The 18,287-nt window shown below is 43.2% G+C and overlaps 1 protein-coding gene across 7 annotated transcripts in view; it reads right to left on the bottom strand.

Annotated features, from left to right (window-relative positions):
- Window positions 1-18,287, bottom strand: part of SMARCAL1 (SWI/SNF related, matrix associated, actin dependent regulator of chromatin, subfamily a like 1) — a 70,427-nt gene that overhangs the window by 31,795 nt on the left and 20,345 nt on the right. For 4 of the 7 annotated variants that reach the window (XM_024243183.3, XM_002812831.4, XM_002812830.5 and 1 more), the window contains exons 8-11: window positions 17,909-18,059; window positions 15,292-15,450; window positions 12,320-12,385; window positions 3,647-3,787 (exon numbers count right to left, since the gene is read on the bottom strand). In XM_024243183.3, coding sequence (XP_024098951.1) covers window positions 3,647-3,787; window positions 12,320-12,385; window positions 15,292-15,450; window positions 17,909-18,059 — 517 coding nt within the window. The remainder of the gene's footprint in view (window positions 1-3,646; window positions 3,788-12,319; window positions 12,386-15,291; window positions 15,451-17,908; window positions 18,060-18,287) is intronic. The other 3 variants (XM_009238078.4, XM_063713029.1, XM_063713028.1) reach the window with 1 other exon arrangement.

Genomic DNA, 18,287 nt, shown 5'->3' with positions numbered 1-18,287 from the left:
CAGTGACAGCCCCATGAGGCTCCTTTCAGGCCCAGTCCAACAGGGACTTGGGATCCTGGGAGGTCCCTCTTCTCACAACCACCCCTGGCTTAGCTCAGAAAACTTCAAGTGACTTACAGGGACAAATAAACCCCCAATAAAACAAATGAGAAATGGAAACGAAAAGAGAGAAAAAAGTCAGGAATGAGATGAACAAAAAACACCTATCATGGCATTCTACAATTTGGCAGTGAGCTTTCTTTTCCAGCAGCAAATGCCAGAAGTCAAACAATTGGGTGTCCATTTTATTAAAAAACAAACAAAAAACTTGGCTTGTCAGACTATTCCTGTACACTAAATACTAAATCTTCCCTATGGCTTATCCTACAGAGTCCGTTGCACAACGTAATAAAATAATGTCAGTAACATCTTTATTTGATGAGACTTACAGGGATTTTAAAAACTGTTGTTCCGCAGTATGGATTACACCAGCACAAACAAGTACAATATAATAAAAGTAACTGCAGTGTTGTTGTGGATGGCAGCTGGGGTTGGCAGGAGGAGCCCACCACATAGGCTTCTGGCAGTCTGGCTAAGTGCCTAAGCAGTTCTTCATAAACATGGCTCCCTCGTTGAGTAGCTCACAGGAGGCAGTGAGCTCAAATGTTCATTCCCCATCACACAGCTAGAGAAGCTGTTACCGGCCAGGCCCAGTGGCTCACGCCTGTAATCCCAGCACTTTGGGAGGCGGAGGCAGGAGGATCACTTGAGATCAGGAGTTAGAGACCAGCCTGGCCAACATGGCAAAACCCTATCTCTACTAAACATACAAAAATTAGTCGGTGTGGTAGCGTGCACCTGTAATCCCAGTTACTAGGGAGGCTTAGGCAGGAGAACTGCTTGAACCCAGGAGGCAGAGGCTGCAGTGAGCCGAGATGGTGTCACTGCACTCCAACCTGGGCAACAGAGCAAGATTCTGTCTCAAAAAAAAAAGAAGCCGTTACCATTAAAAACCCTATCCCTCACCAACAATCTTACTGGAAATGGAACTGATTTCTACAATCTAGTAGAAAATCAGGGAGCCAGTGTGCCTGCTACTTTGTATTTTAAAGAGCTCATCTCCCCTCCTGGCTGATGAGCTAGCTACCTGAGGGTAGGGGCTAGGTTTTTCCATTATGGAGGGCTAGAGAGCCTAGCATAATAGTGGAGACAGAATAGGGGTCTCATAAACCTTTGCTCAATTGAGAGAAGGAAGAGATGGTCAAAGGTGGAGGAATAAAATGTTGTAAAGCTGTTTCTTCTTTTTAAAAAACACTCTGAAATCAACTGGAAGTTCTCAGCAAATGCTTTCAGATAGTTAGTGGTTTGCAAATGAACTCAGCATGAGGTTCTCTTTTCAGTGGTTTCTTAATGCATGAAGCTGGCAAAAAAAAAAAAAGAAAAAAAAAGGCAGCCCTGGCTTACGGATTGTATTAAATAAAAACCATGCTGAGAACAAGTGGATATCATAATTAATTTGGATATTGCTATGGCTTAAATGTGTCTCCCAAATTTCACATGTTAGAAAAGTAATCCCCAAATTCATATGTTGATTGAAGGTGGGGCCTTTGGGAGGTAGATAAGGTCATCATGGTGGGTCCCCCATGTTGCGACTGGTAGCTTTATAAGAAAAGGACCAGAGACCTGAGCTGACAGATATGCTCTTGCCCTCTTCTCCATATGATGACTTCTGCCATGTTATGAAGCAGCAAGAAGGCCCTCACTAGATGCCAGTGCCATGCTCTTGAACTTCCCAGTCTCCAGAACCATGAGCTAAATAAACCTCTATTCTTTGTAAGTTACTTAGTCTGTGGTATTTAGTTACAGCAACAGAAAACAGACTAAGACAGATAGCATGCTCCTAGGTTCTAATATTGTTAGCTCTTAACCTTGTAGGTTAAAACTTAGTAACACCAAGTAATTTGTTACCTTTTTTTTTTTTTTTTTTTTTTGAGACAGAGTCTTACTCTATTGCCCAGGCTGGAGTGCAGTGGCATGATCTTAGCTCACTACAACCTCCATCTCCTGGGTTGAAGCGATTCTCGTGCCTCAGCCTGCAGAGTAGCTGGGACTACAGGTGTGTACTGCTGCATGTGGCAAAAATTTTAAACTTGACTTTGGGATAGTCACAATCCAACAAGCTTTAACTGAAAAATTACCACATATCAGGCACTGGGTTAGGTGGAAAGAAGGATGTGAAGATGAGGAAGGCATTCTTTGTTGTATTGGGGAGGTGTATCAAGAAGGCAGGAAAAGGAGAATTCAAAGACAATGCCTTAGTTTCTGGCAGGAGAAACTGCTGAGATGCTGGCCTAAGATGGGGAACATAGGAAGGGACAGTTTGGGGAGGAAAGGCAATGAATTTTATCTTTAGCCCCTTTCATCACTAGCTGAACATTATTATGCCATGGGCCCATATAGTCAAGAAAGAGAAGATCCTTTTTAGAAAGTGGACTGTTTGCAAATAGGACAGAAATCCAAATCATACATGAAGAGTTTTGAGGGACCATGAAAACTATATAGCATCAATCTAATCTGGATTGATCTACAGGGAAAATGAACTAAATATATGATTAAAGAAGTGTATGGCTTTTAAATACATTTAATAATTGGGAAATTTCCTGCCTCAATAACCAGCTAAAAATGGTTTGCAATTAACTATGCTAAGCACTACAATTTACATTATAAGTACTTTGTTTGAATGTAAGTGGATATTTTTAAAGTACTTGAAAAATTTTTTTCTTCTTTTAAAAATTTAAAAAATAAGGCAAACACTCTTATTTATATCATGTACTTGCACAGCAAGGCTTTTCCCTCATAGATGGCTTGTAGGGTAAGTTGCAGCCATTTCCCCAAAGTGTCAGTACATTTGTGATTTGATCACAAAACAAGAATCCCTAAGGTCTGAATTAATGTGGTTTTAAAAACAAGGGTTCCATGGCAATGCATTGGTGTTTACAGGGCTTCCCTGCCATTTTGGGAGAGCATTTCTGGAGTGCTGACTGTAGGTCCTGAGGTGCCTGCGCCATTGGCACTGCACTCACAGAGCCCACCCAAGGCAGTTTGGGATCAGGCTCCCCAATCTACCTTTATCTTTTTTTTTTTTTCTTTTTTTTGCACAGGGAGGAATTTCCCATCTTTACTTCATATTCCTCCCATGCCAGGAGGAAGCCCTTACCCCCTCACCCACTTCTTCCCTCTGCCTGGGGGCCTCAGCCTCACTCCTAGCTCACCTCAGTGCCAGCATCTTCTCTAGGGCCAGCACTTGATATGGACTTTCCTTTTATAGCTCCAGCACTGTGCCTCATGCAGAGCTGTGACCCTGGGCAAGGGGGCAGCCGGCTCTCAGAGCTTCACACACCTACACATCAGCCACTGGTCCCTTTACTGGAAAACGGTGACTTGGGATAACCATAACCATTAAAACTAGATTTAAAGGGTAAGATGACCATTTTCATCTTACCCCTGAGGACATTCCAAGGCCATAGTAAGAGACAGAAAGACTAACATCCATTCCCCTGGCCAGTGCTCTTCTGAACATATCATGGCCAGAGAGAAGGAAGAGAAAGATAAGTGTCAAAATCAGGGTGAGAAATGGGTGGGCTGGGAGGGAAGAGACAATACATACCCGCTTGGCATCACAGTAGCGAAGTCCAAAGGCATGAAACTGGGGGAAGAAAGTTGGCTTGACTGCGATGATCTGCGTGTAGAGCTCTGCGGGCCGGGACATGGCTGGTGTACCCGACAACAGGATCACCCTCTTGGCAACCTAAAAGACAAACAGCCAAAGGTGCTCTGAACACAGGGAGGAGCACACAGGAAATGTTCAAAATGCCCCAGTGAGGGAGGAGCTGGATGCCCCCAGAAAAAAAGACCGTGCGCGTGTTGCGAGAACCTAATGGCATTGCCAATGCAAGCAGTTAGACGGCATCTCCTTTTCTTTAAATCTCTCTGCCTGCCCTCTGCTGAGCTCTATCCTAGTACTTAACATATTACATTGAATTATAACTTTTCTATCTCCCTTGTCAGACTGCAAGCCTCTTGAGATCAACGACTGGGCTGTATTCACCTTTATTTTCTGTAGCATATGCCTGACACCAAGTAACCAATAAATGTTCACCGTATGCTGCAAAAAAATTCACAAGGAAGCTAATTAGTATCCTGGAGAACACAGAGTAAACTCAAAGAATCCAGCATTGGACAGGAAGTGGGAGAAGACAGTGGCAGGTCTGAACTTCCTCTAGAGTGAATCTGTGACATGCAAGTTGAACTCAGATAATGACAATTACAATCAGCCCTCTCCCGTTCCCAAGAGGAAGTGTCAGGGGTTGCCAATGTATACGTCTCCATGTGACTTTCTTTAAAGGAAAATAAGGCCTTTACTAACTCAGCTTCACAATGCTTCAAGCCTACAGATCCTGACTCAGGCTCATTTTGCAGTTATTAACAATAAGAACCTTAAAAGGTGATACCTGGTTCCATTTTCCCTAAACTCAGCCCAGATCTGCAGCAGCCTGCTTAGCATGGGCAAGATGGGAAAAAATAGTTGGTCAACAGCAATGACAGATTCCAAGTTCCTCACTACCCAGACACCAACCTGACCCATGGGGATCAGACCCAAAGATCCCACCTCCTATTATTAAGATGGGAAAGAGGGTAAGAAAAAAAAAAAAAAGGAGACACTTCCTACTGTATTAGAACACAGAATCACTACAAATTACTGGAGGTAAAATTCACTTCAGCTCTGGGAACGGACCCTACCATGGAGCTCAGTTGTCTAGAAACAGCTTGTTAACCACTGTAACCTTGAGTTAATGACAGTAATACAAGGCAATTGCATGTAATAAATCACTTAGGAGAATAAATTAGGTTTACAGATGGATACACTGCCTCATAAAAATAAATAAATAAAGGTGCAACAGTGAAAAGAAAAATCATTCTTTATAAATATACAATATATACAATTATCAAAACGCATTTGTGCCCTCACAGCAATCGCCAATATCTAATGCCATTATGACGGGAGAGCTATGAATGTCTCCAGCTATAATTTTCCACAGTTCAATTACCTAGGCCTTCTAATTTCCTGCACGGTTTAATGCAGACTCATTAAAATAACAATGAGCTGACGTTGGTAGCATCTCTTGCCTTGGCTTTAAGATCATTTCAATGAAAGAGGGAAAATGAAAAGTTTTATCAAAAAGAGAAAATCTCCCCATCAACCTAACCTATTCTTCATGTCGCTGTGCTGGCCTGAGGATGGAGCCAGGGCAAAAACAGTTCATGAATCAGATGATAGAAATTAACTCCAGGGTCTTCTGTCAGATATTTATAGGATGTAGTTAGTATTGAATCGCTTCTCCCATACACTCCCCAGACTAGAGAGTGACAGGAGCATTGCAAATGGGTGTTTGTGGGCATCAAAAAGGCAGAGGCAGCATTACAAAAAAGAAAAAGACCAGCTTTGAAAAGAAACCAGAATGGCATCTCGTCTGTAATGGGGTGATTTGGCCTGCTCCCTGCTCAGCCCCAACATGTGTGTATGTCATCACTATCACCCATAAGGGCCTTAACACATGCCCAGCTGCAAAGGTGTGTCATATGTCACCCTCCACTTCTGGAAACTTCCAAATCTAGGAAAACATAAATCTATAAAACTACATAAATCAACACTAAATTGAACAGTTTACAGTGAACTCCCCCACCTAAGGGAGAAAAGCAACACCCAAGAAATCGATGATAGAACAATATAAAAAAATACTTTCTGTGTGGTGTTAGAAAGATAACGTGATTCACATGTACAGACACTGTTGGGATCAGATGACCCTCAAAGACAGGCTTAGTTTCTTCATGGGTTGGGGGTGGGAAAGCCCTGCAGAATAGGTTGAGTTCGTGTATATATAATTCGCCACGGAGAATTCAATGTAGTAACTGAAAGTGGATAACCTATACATAGTTTTAAAATTAAGAGTTGGCCGGGCGTGATGGCTCACGCCTGTAATCTCAGCACTTTGGGAGGCTGAGGCAGGTGGATCACCTGAGGTCAGGAGTTCGAGACCAGCCTGGCCAACATGGTGAAACCCTGCCTCTATTAAAAATACAAAATTAGCTGGGTGCAGTGGTGCAAACCTGTAATCCCACTACTTGGGAGGCTGAGGCAGGACAATCGCTTGAACAGGGGAGGCAGAGGTTGCAGTGAGCTGAGATCATGCCATTGCACTCCAGCCTGGGTGACAAGAGTGAAAGTCCATCTCAAAAAAAAAAATAAAATAAAAAATAAAATTAAGAGCCAAGAGAATGTTCTACTGTAGAGAAAAGAGCTGAAGTCTTAAGTTTATGTAAGAAGCAGTTCAGAAATTCTTCATCACTTTATGTTATCTCTTTTTTCCAACTGAGCAAGTAACTTGCTTTACTGAATTATTCTGATGGGCTGTAATATATTTTGCCAAAACCCCAGACTAGGAAAAAAATCATGCTCTCCAAAGCTCTGTCCAGTCTTATACCCAGAATTATTCCTAATGGTACTCTAAATAAATTTACACAATACCATATATTCAATTTAGAAATAAGACATGAAGAAGGCAGGTAACATCAAAGGGAAGGTCAAGTCCACACTGCTGAGAAGTGTCCATACTCAGTAACCCTGATGTGGCAGGGACGTTGAAGCTGTGTTTTAATTAGTTCAGAGGTCATGATACAATCTTCAAAAATAAGGATAGTGGCAAGCATAGCTTGAGGACAAGTGACCAAAAGTACACAGATCAAGAATAAACGTGGGATCACAGTTACTATCCAAGGAGCTACAAAAGAGACGCTTGTAGTTAAATTGAAAGCCTAAGAGCAAAAAGAAAAGCTCAACATTCAGAAGAAAGCCAGTGCTTGGAGTCGGGGAGGGAGACCATGGGTGTATTCTTTACTCTGCTCCTGAGTGGTGCCCCCCCAAAACAAACCAGGCCAAACCAAGAAAACAGCATAATTATGGCCACTGCTGACCAGAGGCTGCCCTAAGTATTGGCAGAGGGCCACCTACCACTCAGTGATACTTTATACATGGCCTTTGAATCTCTGGTTAGGTCAGCTTATTTCACATAAATGGTTCCCTCTAGGTTCTAGCCTATGTTCCAAAAAAGACAAAGTTCCAGTCACAAATCTGAATAGTACTAATCTTAACTAAACTGATTTGCTATGATAACCATAATGCCTTCAAGCTAAGTGAGTATTGCTGCTGTAACATAAATCAAATTATCATGTCACATATAAAGCAGTTCTTGGGTAAGAACAGACAGAATGAAGACAGTGACTGCATGTATATTGGTTCAAAAATACCAAAATATTATAATGAGAATACACGGAATGGTGTAATTATAGCTGATTAAAGGTATGCCATTCCAAGCTTTTTTTTTTTTTTGAGACAGAGTGTCACTCTGTCACCCAGGCTGGAGTGCAGTGACATGATCTCGGCTCACTGCAACCTCCACCTCCCAGGTTCGAGTGACCCTCCTGCCTCAGTCTCCCATAAAGCTGGGATTATAGGCGCACACCACCATTCTCAGTTAATTTTGTAGAGATGGGTTCCACCATGTTGGCCAAGCCGGTCTCGAACTCTTGAACTCAAGTGATCTGCCCACCTCAGCTTCCCAAAGTGGTAGGATTACAGACATGAGCCATTGTGCCCGGCCTAAGGTAGATTTTTTTACTCTGGAAAAGACAGTCTATTTTACCATAGGTTTCAAACTTTAATAATTTCCTTTTTAAGTCTGATTATGTAATGAAAGTGAGGAAATAAATGAGAATGGCAGGACCCCAGGGGACTTCTATAGCCTCATCACACTAGGGGAGAAAACAGAATCTGCCAGCTGACACTGCTCTCCTCTCTGGCCTGATAGGCAAAAAGCCATCTCAGACACAGACGGATTGCATTTTCTACTCCCCACTTCTCTATCATATGAAAAAATGGTCATTGCAGTGTTGCATGTAATAGCTGCAATTTGGTTACAAATCCATCAAAAGAGAACAGATAATACATATTATGATAAATTTATTCAATAAAATGCTATTTGCAAGAATGCGGTAGAAGTCATTTGGAACAATATGGAATGATTTTCAAGATACATTATTAAGGGGATAAAGGCAAGTGTAAAACAATGGTTGTAAAACTCTCTGAGGAGGCAGAAAGGAAACACACACATTCGTACTTCCATAGGGGCAGGCTATTTTATGGAAGTAAACCTGAAAACTGGTAACTATAGCTGCCTTTGGGGAAAGAGACTGGGGACTAGGGATCCAGAGGGGTTGAAAGACTTATTTTTCACTGTCCATCCTTTTGTATCGTTTGAATTTTTTTTTTTTTTTGGAGACAGAGTCTAGCTCTGTTGCTCAGGCTGGAGTGCAGTGGTGCGATCTCGGCTCAGAGCAACCTCCGCCTCCCAGGTTCAAGTGATTCTCCCACCTCAGCCTCCCGAGTAGCTGGGATTACAGGCATGTGCCACCACGCCCGGCTAATTTTTGTATTTTTAGTAGAGATGGGGTTTCACCATGTTGGCCAGGCTGGTCTCAAACTCCTGACCTCAGGTGATCCTCCTGCTTCAGGCCTCCCTAAGTGTTAGGATTACAGGCATGAGCCACCACGCCCGACACCATTTGAATTTATCATCTATTTAAACTACTTTAATAACAAAGGAAAAAGAAAAAAACCTTATACATTTTAGCTACTATCTCTTCCAGCCAATCAACAGAGATACAAAAAGTACTCTCTACTTACGGAAAAAGAGAAACAGCTGCTTCTTAGGAAAGACTGGTAGGATTCTGGGGGCCTTTCCCTTTAAAAAATTTTTAATTTTGTTATTACACTAGTTTAACAATAAAAGCCAGTGTAGACAAAATACAACTAAACTAAACCAAAAAACCCCAAACACACACCTCACTGTTCAAAAGAGTACCGATAATCCTGAGGGCAGAGTCATGTGGGGAAAAAAAGCCTCTGATTGAAGACTGAATGGGAGTGAAGATTGTTATGCCTGGTCAGACTGGACTTCAGAGGCCTCCCCCAAAAAGGTCAAATGAAAACTGGCCTGGCAATCCTGATTGTAGGAATTTGTCCTAATAGGATAAATATGCAAGGTACAGATAGATGATGTTCACTTGCAGAATTATTTATAATAGCAAAAATGGAAAACAACCACATGTCTGATACTGAGGATTAAATTATGGGATGTGTCTCTACTATGTAAATGCTCCATAGTTATTGAAAAATGATGAGCTTGCTCAATAACTGACATGCTGGAAAAATAAGCTGTTAACAGTGGCTTTTTCTGTTGGAGGGATTAAAGGTAATTTTAACTTTGTTCTTTTTAGCTTCTATCTTGTCTACTTTCATATATTTATATATAAAAATAGATCTACCTCATTTAGGATTAGTAGCCCCAGCAAATAGTGCCGTGGGGGAAGAAAAATGTCACATTTCCCAGGGGACAGTGACACCAGTTTCTTACAATCTAACACATCTTCTCTCTGCTGACTGCTATTGCCATTTACAAAAGCCACATTTTTCAGGACACGATCTGGCCCTGCTATCCAATGAACTGTATGATTTAATCTAAATACCTCATTATGCCTATTTGCTGAAAATATGCTTGTAATATTAATTATCAGAATATAGTTCTAAGAGATGTTCACATTAGAGGAACAATCAAGTGGTATTAGGTCTTTATATGGCTTTTCAAAGACATATTTTACTTTTTCCCAACAATCTTATTATTCCAAAAACATTTAGATTCATTTCCTTATTTAGATTGGTGGTTCTCCATGGGATTGGGGAAGGGCAAGGTGGGTAGAGAGTGATTTGTCCTCCCTCAGAGGACATTCGGTAGCATCTGGAGACAATTTTGGTTGTCATGACTGGGGAGGAACTGTTGGCATCTAGTGGGTAGAGGCCACAGATGCTGCTAAACATCCTAAAATGCACACGACAGCCCCCCAACAACAGAGTCATCCAGCCCAAAATGTCAACAGTACCAAGGTTGAGAGACTCCAATCTAGACGAAAATACAATAGACAGAGATGAAAGGTTCGGTTAATAGAATAGCACAGAATGCTCCATCCCACTCCTTCACCCCAATCCTGCCACAGTCCAGCATTATATGAAGTCAACGTTGCAGAAGAGCGTGGCCTCAAGACACCTTCATAAACACAGGCCATGTTCATGAGGCTTATTTTAAAATATTAATTCATCCATGTTCTACAGCAAATGCAGAGTAGTACATATTAGTTAGCAGTTTAAAGATTTCTTTTAAACATGTCACTTTGAAACACACTCAAGATATTAAAGAGGTATATGCTGCTTCCAAAGGTCTGGCTGAGAAGCACACATTTCAGAAACCACTATCTGGCTCAGCTTGCCCGGCCAGGCAATGACTACATTAACAAGTGGTTGCTAGAAGCTTTCACATTATATCTTTAATGATAGAATCTATCTACTGTGCAATTTCTTTTGTCTAAACAATCAGGAGTAAAGATATAATTTAGTTATGGCTGAAATACTAAAACCATAATACCAAACCCTATTGTTTTCCTATGGAAAGCATATTAAAGCCTCCCAAAAGAAGGGTCACCAACCTAGGAAAAACATTTTATTTAAATGTGTCCATCAATGGCTATCGACATACAAATTTTTATAGGTAATACTGGCAGAGAATCAAGCTTTTTTTTTTTTTTTTTTTTTTTTGAGACAGAGTCTTGCTCTGTCACCCAGGCTGGAGTGCAGTGGCGCGATCTCGGCTCACTGCAACCTCCGCCTCCCAGGTTCAAGCGATTCTCCTACCTCAGCTTCCTGAGTAGCTGGGATTACAGGTGTGCACCACCATGCCTGGCTCATTTTTGTATTTTTAGTACAGATGGGATTTCATCATGTTGCTCAGACTGGTCTCAAACTCCTGGCCTCAAGTGACCCACATGCCTCGGCCTCCCAAAGTGCTGGGATTACAGGCGTGAGCCACCACCCCAGCAAAACCAAGCTTTTGCAGTAAAAGACTTTTATTCTTTGGTTTGGCACATGACATGACCCTGCCTTGGGAGATGTTATCATATTCCGTTATTCCTAAACACATGAAAACTTGAAATGAGTGGACACATGTGTGTTTTGTGAGGAACTGTTAAGATTAATGTTCAAATGCCAAGCTTCATTAACATTTAGCATATTTGTTTTCCCTAGTTTAGGTAAAAGTTAAAGCTTCTTTAATCAATAAAAGCCATAGTTTTAAAATGCTGGTACAACACAAAGGTTGCTTTGAGCACAAGAAAAACACACACTTTGGTTTGCTCAGTCTACACAAACCAAAGTGGATACCTCCAAAGTCATCTGTGAGAAACTTCTAACTTGTTACAAGAGAAAAGGCTACTTTTCTAATTGTACTTCTCCTTCCCTCTTCCAATAATAGGAAAAAAATCATCCCCCCACAAAATGGAAGGAAATTTGGAGGCCTACCCTCTGTTGGGATGGGGGACTAAGAAACCAAACACAGACAGAAGAGAGAGACAGATGAAATACAGAGCCTATATTGCACATCAGAACATGCTTAAAGACTAGAATCTGTATCACATACCCACGCCTGCCTGCTGTGAAGCCAGAACTCACACCCACCAAAGCACTCAGAAATGAGTTTAGGCCACCACAGGGAGGAATGGGGATGGCTGCCCCTTCTGTCAACCAAAGAAGCTCAGGGTAGCCACAGAAAACTGTATCAGCTTTTAAAGCCCATCTTGGCTTTGCCAGTGTATCTCGCTGACCCCACCAGCCCTTGCTCAGTTCTGTTTGTATTAGGGTTGATGCAAAAGTAATTGTGTTTTTTTGCCATTACTTTCATTAATACAACTCATCTTCCCTGATTTCCAGCATCTAGACAGCTTTGCCACTACAAGTGACTTAGAAGACAGGCAGTTTTTTCTAAGTTAATTAGTGGACAAGCTGCTAGAGGCTCTCCCTTGTCTAAGTAGGAAACCAGAGGAGGATTCTGGAGTCCAATGCCCACCCAGCCTCAACAGTCTTGACCTTCGAGAGACAAAGGCAGCACTACTGACTACTAGTACTGACTACTAGTTCCTCAGCAGGATGTTAGGAAGAAAGATGAAATTGGTACCACAGCCCTAAGGAGAGAGGGAGAGACACCCTAAGTCAATGCCAAGTCATGACCATGGCCCACAGGTCTGTACTTGCAACCCCTGCTGGACTAGGATGACATGCAAGCCTGAGCAAAATATTATGGGATGCCAATGCTCAGTGGGCTTGGTTCTCAGAAGTACTCACCTTTAGGACCGGCATAGCTGCTCGACAGCGGGCAGTCCTACTGTTTTTGAGGAAGTGAGATTCATCCTGAAAAGAAGTAGCCACATAAGTGAACAAGGTCCAATCCTGAGTGGACAGAAACACGTGCCACTTTAGGCGTGACCTTGGCATGGCAAGTGCAAGGTGGACGCTCCCTTAGCACTTTCTCATTCAAGGAGATGGCTCAGTGGGCCTAGGTCAGGACCCAGGGTTCTGGTGGCAGCTTCTCTACTGCATTCTGAGCAAGTTGCTTCAGCTCTCTGGGGACAATTTTCCATCTATAAAGTGGGATTCATGAATCCCTGCTCCGCTCACCTCAGAGGCTGCTCAAAGAAACCACTAGAAGGTGGTTTGCTGCTTTGTAAGAGGCACCTCCCACCTGTGGAGCACTAGACCAAGTGCCCCATAGTGGGCCCTGCACTGGTGCAAAGCTCTGGGGTGTCCAGCCCCTGCCCTCAGGGGCTCAGGGTGCAGGAAGGATGCCAGACACGCTGACAACCGATCAGGCTATATTATCAGTACTGCCACTGAGGCGAGTGTAAACAAAGTGCTGGGGAAACTGAGAAACGGAAAGAAGACGATATGATTCCTATTCTCAAGGAACTGCTACGTTTAGAACATGAAGTCTGATTAACCACTCTGTATCTGTGCATAAGCAAATACATATATATATATATATAGTTTGTTTTTCTTTATTCTTTTTTTCTTTTTGTTGCATAAGCAAATATAGAGTTGATCATATTTTGTAAAGCCAAATGAGTAACTAATACATGAGTATTTGAGTGGAAATTTTCTAGTTTGGTACAGAGTCAAATTCCTTGCTGCGTGACTCTGAGCAACCACCTCTCTGAAATGACAGTTTTGCTGTTTGTAAAATGGGTATCATAGTTCCTTACGTATTAGGTTGCTGTGAGTCTTAAATGAGCTAACACATGTCAAGTCCTTAGCACAGCCCTGTTACTCAGTAAGCACTCAATGGTATCAGCCTTCCTATAGCTGGGATACCAGTGAGATCTCAACGCTGTCGTTAAAGATGATCTATAAGAAATCCCTTATTCCATTTCAGCTATCACGAGCAAAAAGGGCCACAAAAGCACAGCAGAGGGGAGTGTGAAATAACCCTCAAAATGTCAAGACAGTATCCTGTCCAGAAAGCTGGAGTGTTATGGTCATATGCCTTTCTGATCATGAGACCTCATTACAGTCAAGAAAAAAGTATTTATGGAGAAAAACACAGAAAGTACAGAGGATATGGAAGAGAATGGGCCCTTTCAACCAATGGGTAAAAATGTGCCAATACTGGAACAAATCTCAAAGAATGGCTTGAAACTGAAGCCGCTTCTGAAAAGTGTGACACTTCAGAGCCATCACTCTATTCTTTCCTACAACATTTCTCTGAAAGCAAGAGGACAGAGCTCTCACTTAACTGAAAAACAAACCAACAATGGTGCTAAGTGGCTTGCCAAAAATCATACGGCAGGTTAAGTGATGGGCCAGAAAGAGAAGAACATGAATTCTGAAGGCAGACGCAACCCAGCTTTAATCAATAACCTCCAACTTGCTAGCTTTGTGCCTATGGGCAAATTTATGTACTCACTCTCACTGCCAGTTTCATCAGCTGTGAAATGGATAATTCACAAGGATAAAAGATAAAGCCTGCTCAGGGGCCACTGGGAAAATAGATGATTATATGTAGTACCTAACACAAGGCAACACTCAAGAATTGAAAGCATTATTCTTCCCACACACTCTAGAGCCATCCCCATCATCCTGGGAAACTTCTTGTAATGTTTTCATTTCACATGTATGCTGACATCTTTTCAAAGCCACACTTGAATTTGTGCCGAACCAAAAATGACTCCCCCAAAGACTCATTACCTATATCACTTTGCAAAACTATCAACACTCAAGTTTGCTTATGCTAAGAACACAGTGTGGTTCTCATGTCCAAAACAGAATAATAGATCCCCTGAGGTCAGTAATGGTATCTTCTCCTTCCTTTCTCTAAGCTCCCACAGTATTTGTGTGAGTTATGTAAATATACTCAGTACTGACAGAGATGGCTGGGTACCAAGTCTGTCTAGACTTTCCTTAGGAAGTATGTGAGGAGTTAAAAGTAGGAAAGCCTGCAATTGAAAGATATGTTGTCAAATCTGGAAGCAGATCCAGTCAGACCTTCTTTAAAAGACAATTAGAGGCCGGGCAAGGTGGCTCATGCCTGTAATCCCAGCACTTTGGGAGGCCAAGGTGGGTGGATCACCTGAGGTCAGGAGTTTGAGACTAGCTTGGCCAACATGGTGAAACTCCGTCTCTACTAAAAATACAAAACTTAGCTGGGTGTGGTGGCAAGCGCCTGTAATCCCAGCTACTTAAGGAGCTGAGGCAGGAGAATTGCTTGAACCCGGGAGGTGGAGGTTGCAGTGAGCCGAGATCACGCCACTGCACTCCAGTCTGGGTGACAAGAGTGAAACTCTGTCTCAAAAAAAACCTCCAAAAAACAATTAGAGTAAAAAGTGCTTTTGTGGGGTGGGGGTGTATCTTCACATTGGCTGGAAGAAAACTCAATTGTTTGAGTAAGATGGCACCAGATGTAGGCACACCCCCTTGCCGTCCAGGTTGTAGTCCCCAGAGCCCCAGGTGGCCTGGGGTCCACATGATGGCCTCCATCCATGAGTCACGCTGGGAAAGAGATGAGCTAGAAATCCCCAGCAAAGACTAATTAAATCACAATTTCAAAAAAAGCTCCCTAGGAGATTCTAGTACATAGCCAGAGTTGAGAATGGCTATTTGAGGGGAATGAATTTCCAGTTCCCCACAAAATAAAGACAGTGATTTCTATTCTTCTAGAAACTAAATGGGGCTCAAGGAGATTATAGACATGAAAGTTCTCAGAGCTTTTACAAAGAAAGTTTCCAGAGAGATAAAGTACTTAGAGACTTTGCCAAGTTTCTTACAATGATGACAACTTTAAAAGGGGTTTTTAGCTGTTTTTCCAACTTGCTAAGAAGGTCAAAGCTGACAATGTTGATCAGGCCAGCTGTCAGGCGGTCCTTCCCAGTCACCACGACGTTGATGCAATCTGGGCTCAGAGATGGCAGCCACCGAAGGAAAGCCTGTGGACGACAGGAGGGAACAAAGCTACAATGACCACCCAGCACAGCAGTTGTTGGTTGTGACAGCAGCAGTCTCATGCCCATGAACAGCCATCACCTCTACCTTCCTCTCACCCACTTGCGCCCCTTCACTTGCCACTGACAGGACACTCCCTTTTTTTTTTTAAGAGTTGGGGGAGCCGGGTGCGGTCACTCACACCTGTAATCCCAGCACTTTGGGAGGCCGAGGAGGGCGGATCACCTGAGATCGAGAGTTTGAGACCAGCCTGACCAACATGGAGAAATCCCATCTCTACTAAAAATACAAAATTAGCTGGGCAAGGTGGTGCATGCCTATAATCCCAGCTACTCAGAAGGCTGAGGCAGGAGAATCGCTTGAACCCAAGAAGTGGAGGTTGTGGTGAGCCGAGATCACGCCATTGCACTCCGGCCTGGGCAACAAGAGAGAAAACTTGGGTCTCAAAAAAAAAAAAAAAAAAAGAGACAGTTGTGTTGGTCTCACTTTGTTGCCCAGGCTGGAGTACAGTGGCACCATCACAGCTTACTGCAGCCTCAAACTCCTAGGCTCAAGTGATCCTCCTGCCTCAGCCTCCCAAGTTGCTGGGACTACAGGTGCACACCACCATACTCAGCTAATTTCTTTCTTTCTTTCTTTTTTTTTTTTTAAAGAGATGGGTCTCAGTACATTGTTCAGACTGGTCTTGAACTACTGGCCTCAAGCAATCCTCCTGCCACAGCTTCCCAAGTTGCTGAAACTCCAGGCCTGAACCACCATGCCTGGCTATCTCCCTGCCTTTGTTAACAGTCACTTCACAGTGTCTGGGTTTCATCTCTGCGATCTCTAACTAGATGGTAAGTTTCTGCAGGGAAAGAATGCGACTCTTTTTAAGAGGAATTTTATAAACGACTTAGCAGAGCCTGGTACACTGAAGGCAAATCATAAACATTTATTGATGATGATGAGACTATTTATGTCAATACCTCTACAAATCCACCTTCTCTCTCTGGCAATCCAAGCATCTCTAGCCAAACCCACCCAGGCATCTGGGTGCTCACCTGCCTCACATGGGGTGACACTGTTCGATACAGGGAGGGCTGGCCTTTTCTCTAACCTCAGGCTGGTCACCATCTGGCTGACTCTTCCTAGAATTTCTGAGGGTGCTGTGGGAACCTAACACACACGAAATATGTACTGAAGATTACTTTCTACAGGCACTGGCAGAATTCACAAGACTTGGGAGGCCAAGGCAGAAGGATCACTTGACCTCAGGAGTTCAAGACCAGCCTGGGCAACATAATGAGACCCTGTCTCATTAAAAAATAAAAAATTAAAATTAAAAAAAAAGAACTCAGATCACCAGGACAGAAAAAGAACAAGCTGCACATTTTTTAGTTTTTGTTTTTTTTTTTTGCCATCTCTTCGGTCGGAATAGCATGTCTGGGCCTTGGACTGACCGGCAGCGGGAGGAGCTGCCTCCTCTGCATGAATGGCTCGTGGAGGCCTCAGAAAGAAGCCCCAGGCTGACGTCAGTGGCATAAAGCTAGAAAAAGCTGCGGACGATGGACCAGGTCTTCCTTCTTCACTGAGTTTGTTCACGGGCTTTTTTATTCATTTCACAAAAGCACTCTGATTCCTGGATTTACAGTAGAAGAAGCTCAAGGGTGAGTGATACAGTTTTCTTGTCAGGCTCTGCATCCATAAAGCTACCTGGCAGACAGCGAACATCCCACTCACTCCCCTCTCTACAGAGTGCAAAACCCCTGAGTTGGGAAGTCAGGAGATGCCACATCAAGATCCGCCAGGGCTCCTCATTAAGAGGAAGCATGGAGCTTAACCTCTGAGATTCCATTTTCTCATCTACAAATGGGGTTACTATCTATTGTACCTACCGCACAGGACTGTCATGGGATTGAGGAAAATATAGGAGGTAAAAATATTTTAAAAATTAAGTGTGGGTGGGCACAGTGGCTCCTGTAATCCCAGCACTTTGGGAGGCCAAGACAGGTGGATCACTTGAAGTTTGGGACCAGCCTGGGCAACATGGCAAAACCTCATCTTTACAAAAAGTACAAAAACTAGCCAGTCTCATAATCCAGTTTCAAAATAAATCAAAATTTTAAAAAACAATAAAGAAGAAAAATAAAAAAAAATTAAGTGTGGTACAGATGAAAAGTATTATTAGCAGGGCACAGAGGTCCCAGAAGTGCCTGCTGACAGATGAACACAAGTCTCTAAGCCGGTTTCTCCTTGGCTTTCTTCCCTCAAGGTGTAACCTGATTCTAATCCAGAAAACCCCCAGCCTGCCCTCAGGTGGCATCTCATCTCTCTTCCTGCCTTTGCCTTTACTTGAGACAGGATCCTTAAAAAGCCCTAGGCCCTGTCTGCAAACCATTATTTTATGACTCTAACACTGAAGAAAACCTTCTCTGTGAAAACTGCAATTTGAAGAGCATTAACCTGCTCCCAGGTGAAGCGCACGGAGGATGGCACCACCACCAGGAGCGGCCACTCCTTCCGGTAAAAGGCTGCGATGCAGATGGCTTGGATGGTCTTCCCCAGGCCCATGTCGTCAGCGAGCAGCAGGCGGCCTCCTTTGGCTATGGCAAAACTGAAGGCAGACAAGGTGAGGATGGCACATTTCCCGAGGCATGAGTTCATCTGCCCTCACGTCCGGTGGGTCAGCACTGCTGGGTGAAGGCCACTGCACTGGCCAGCCCGGGCCCAGCCCACCACCAGACTTGCTCCCCAGAAGGAAAGGAGCATGGGCCAAATAGGGAGCAGAATAAAAAAGAGAGAGAGAGAGAAAGCCCAAAAAGGAAAAATGTGGAATGTGGTC

The sequence above is a fragment of the Pongo abelii genome, chromosome 11 (genome assembly GCF_028885655.2).
Source record: "Pongo abelii isolate AG06213 chromosome 11, NHGRI_mPonAbe1-v2.0_pri, whole genome shotgun sequence".
Classification (NCBI taxonomy): domain Eukaryota; kingdom Metazoa; phylum Chordata; class Mammalia; order Primates; family Hominidae; genus Pongo; species Pongo abelii.
This window is presented reverse-complemented; position numbering and strand designations above follow the sequence as displayed.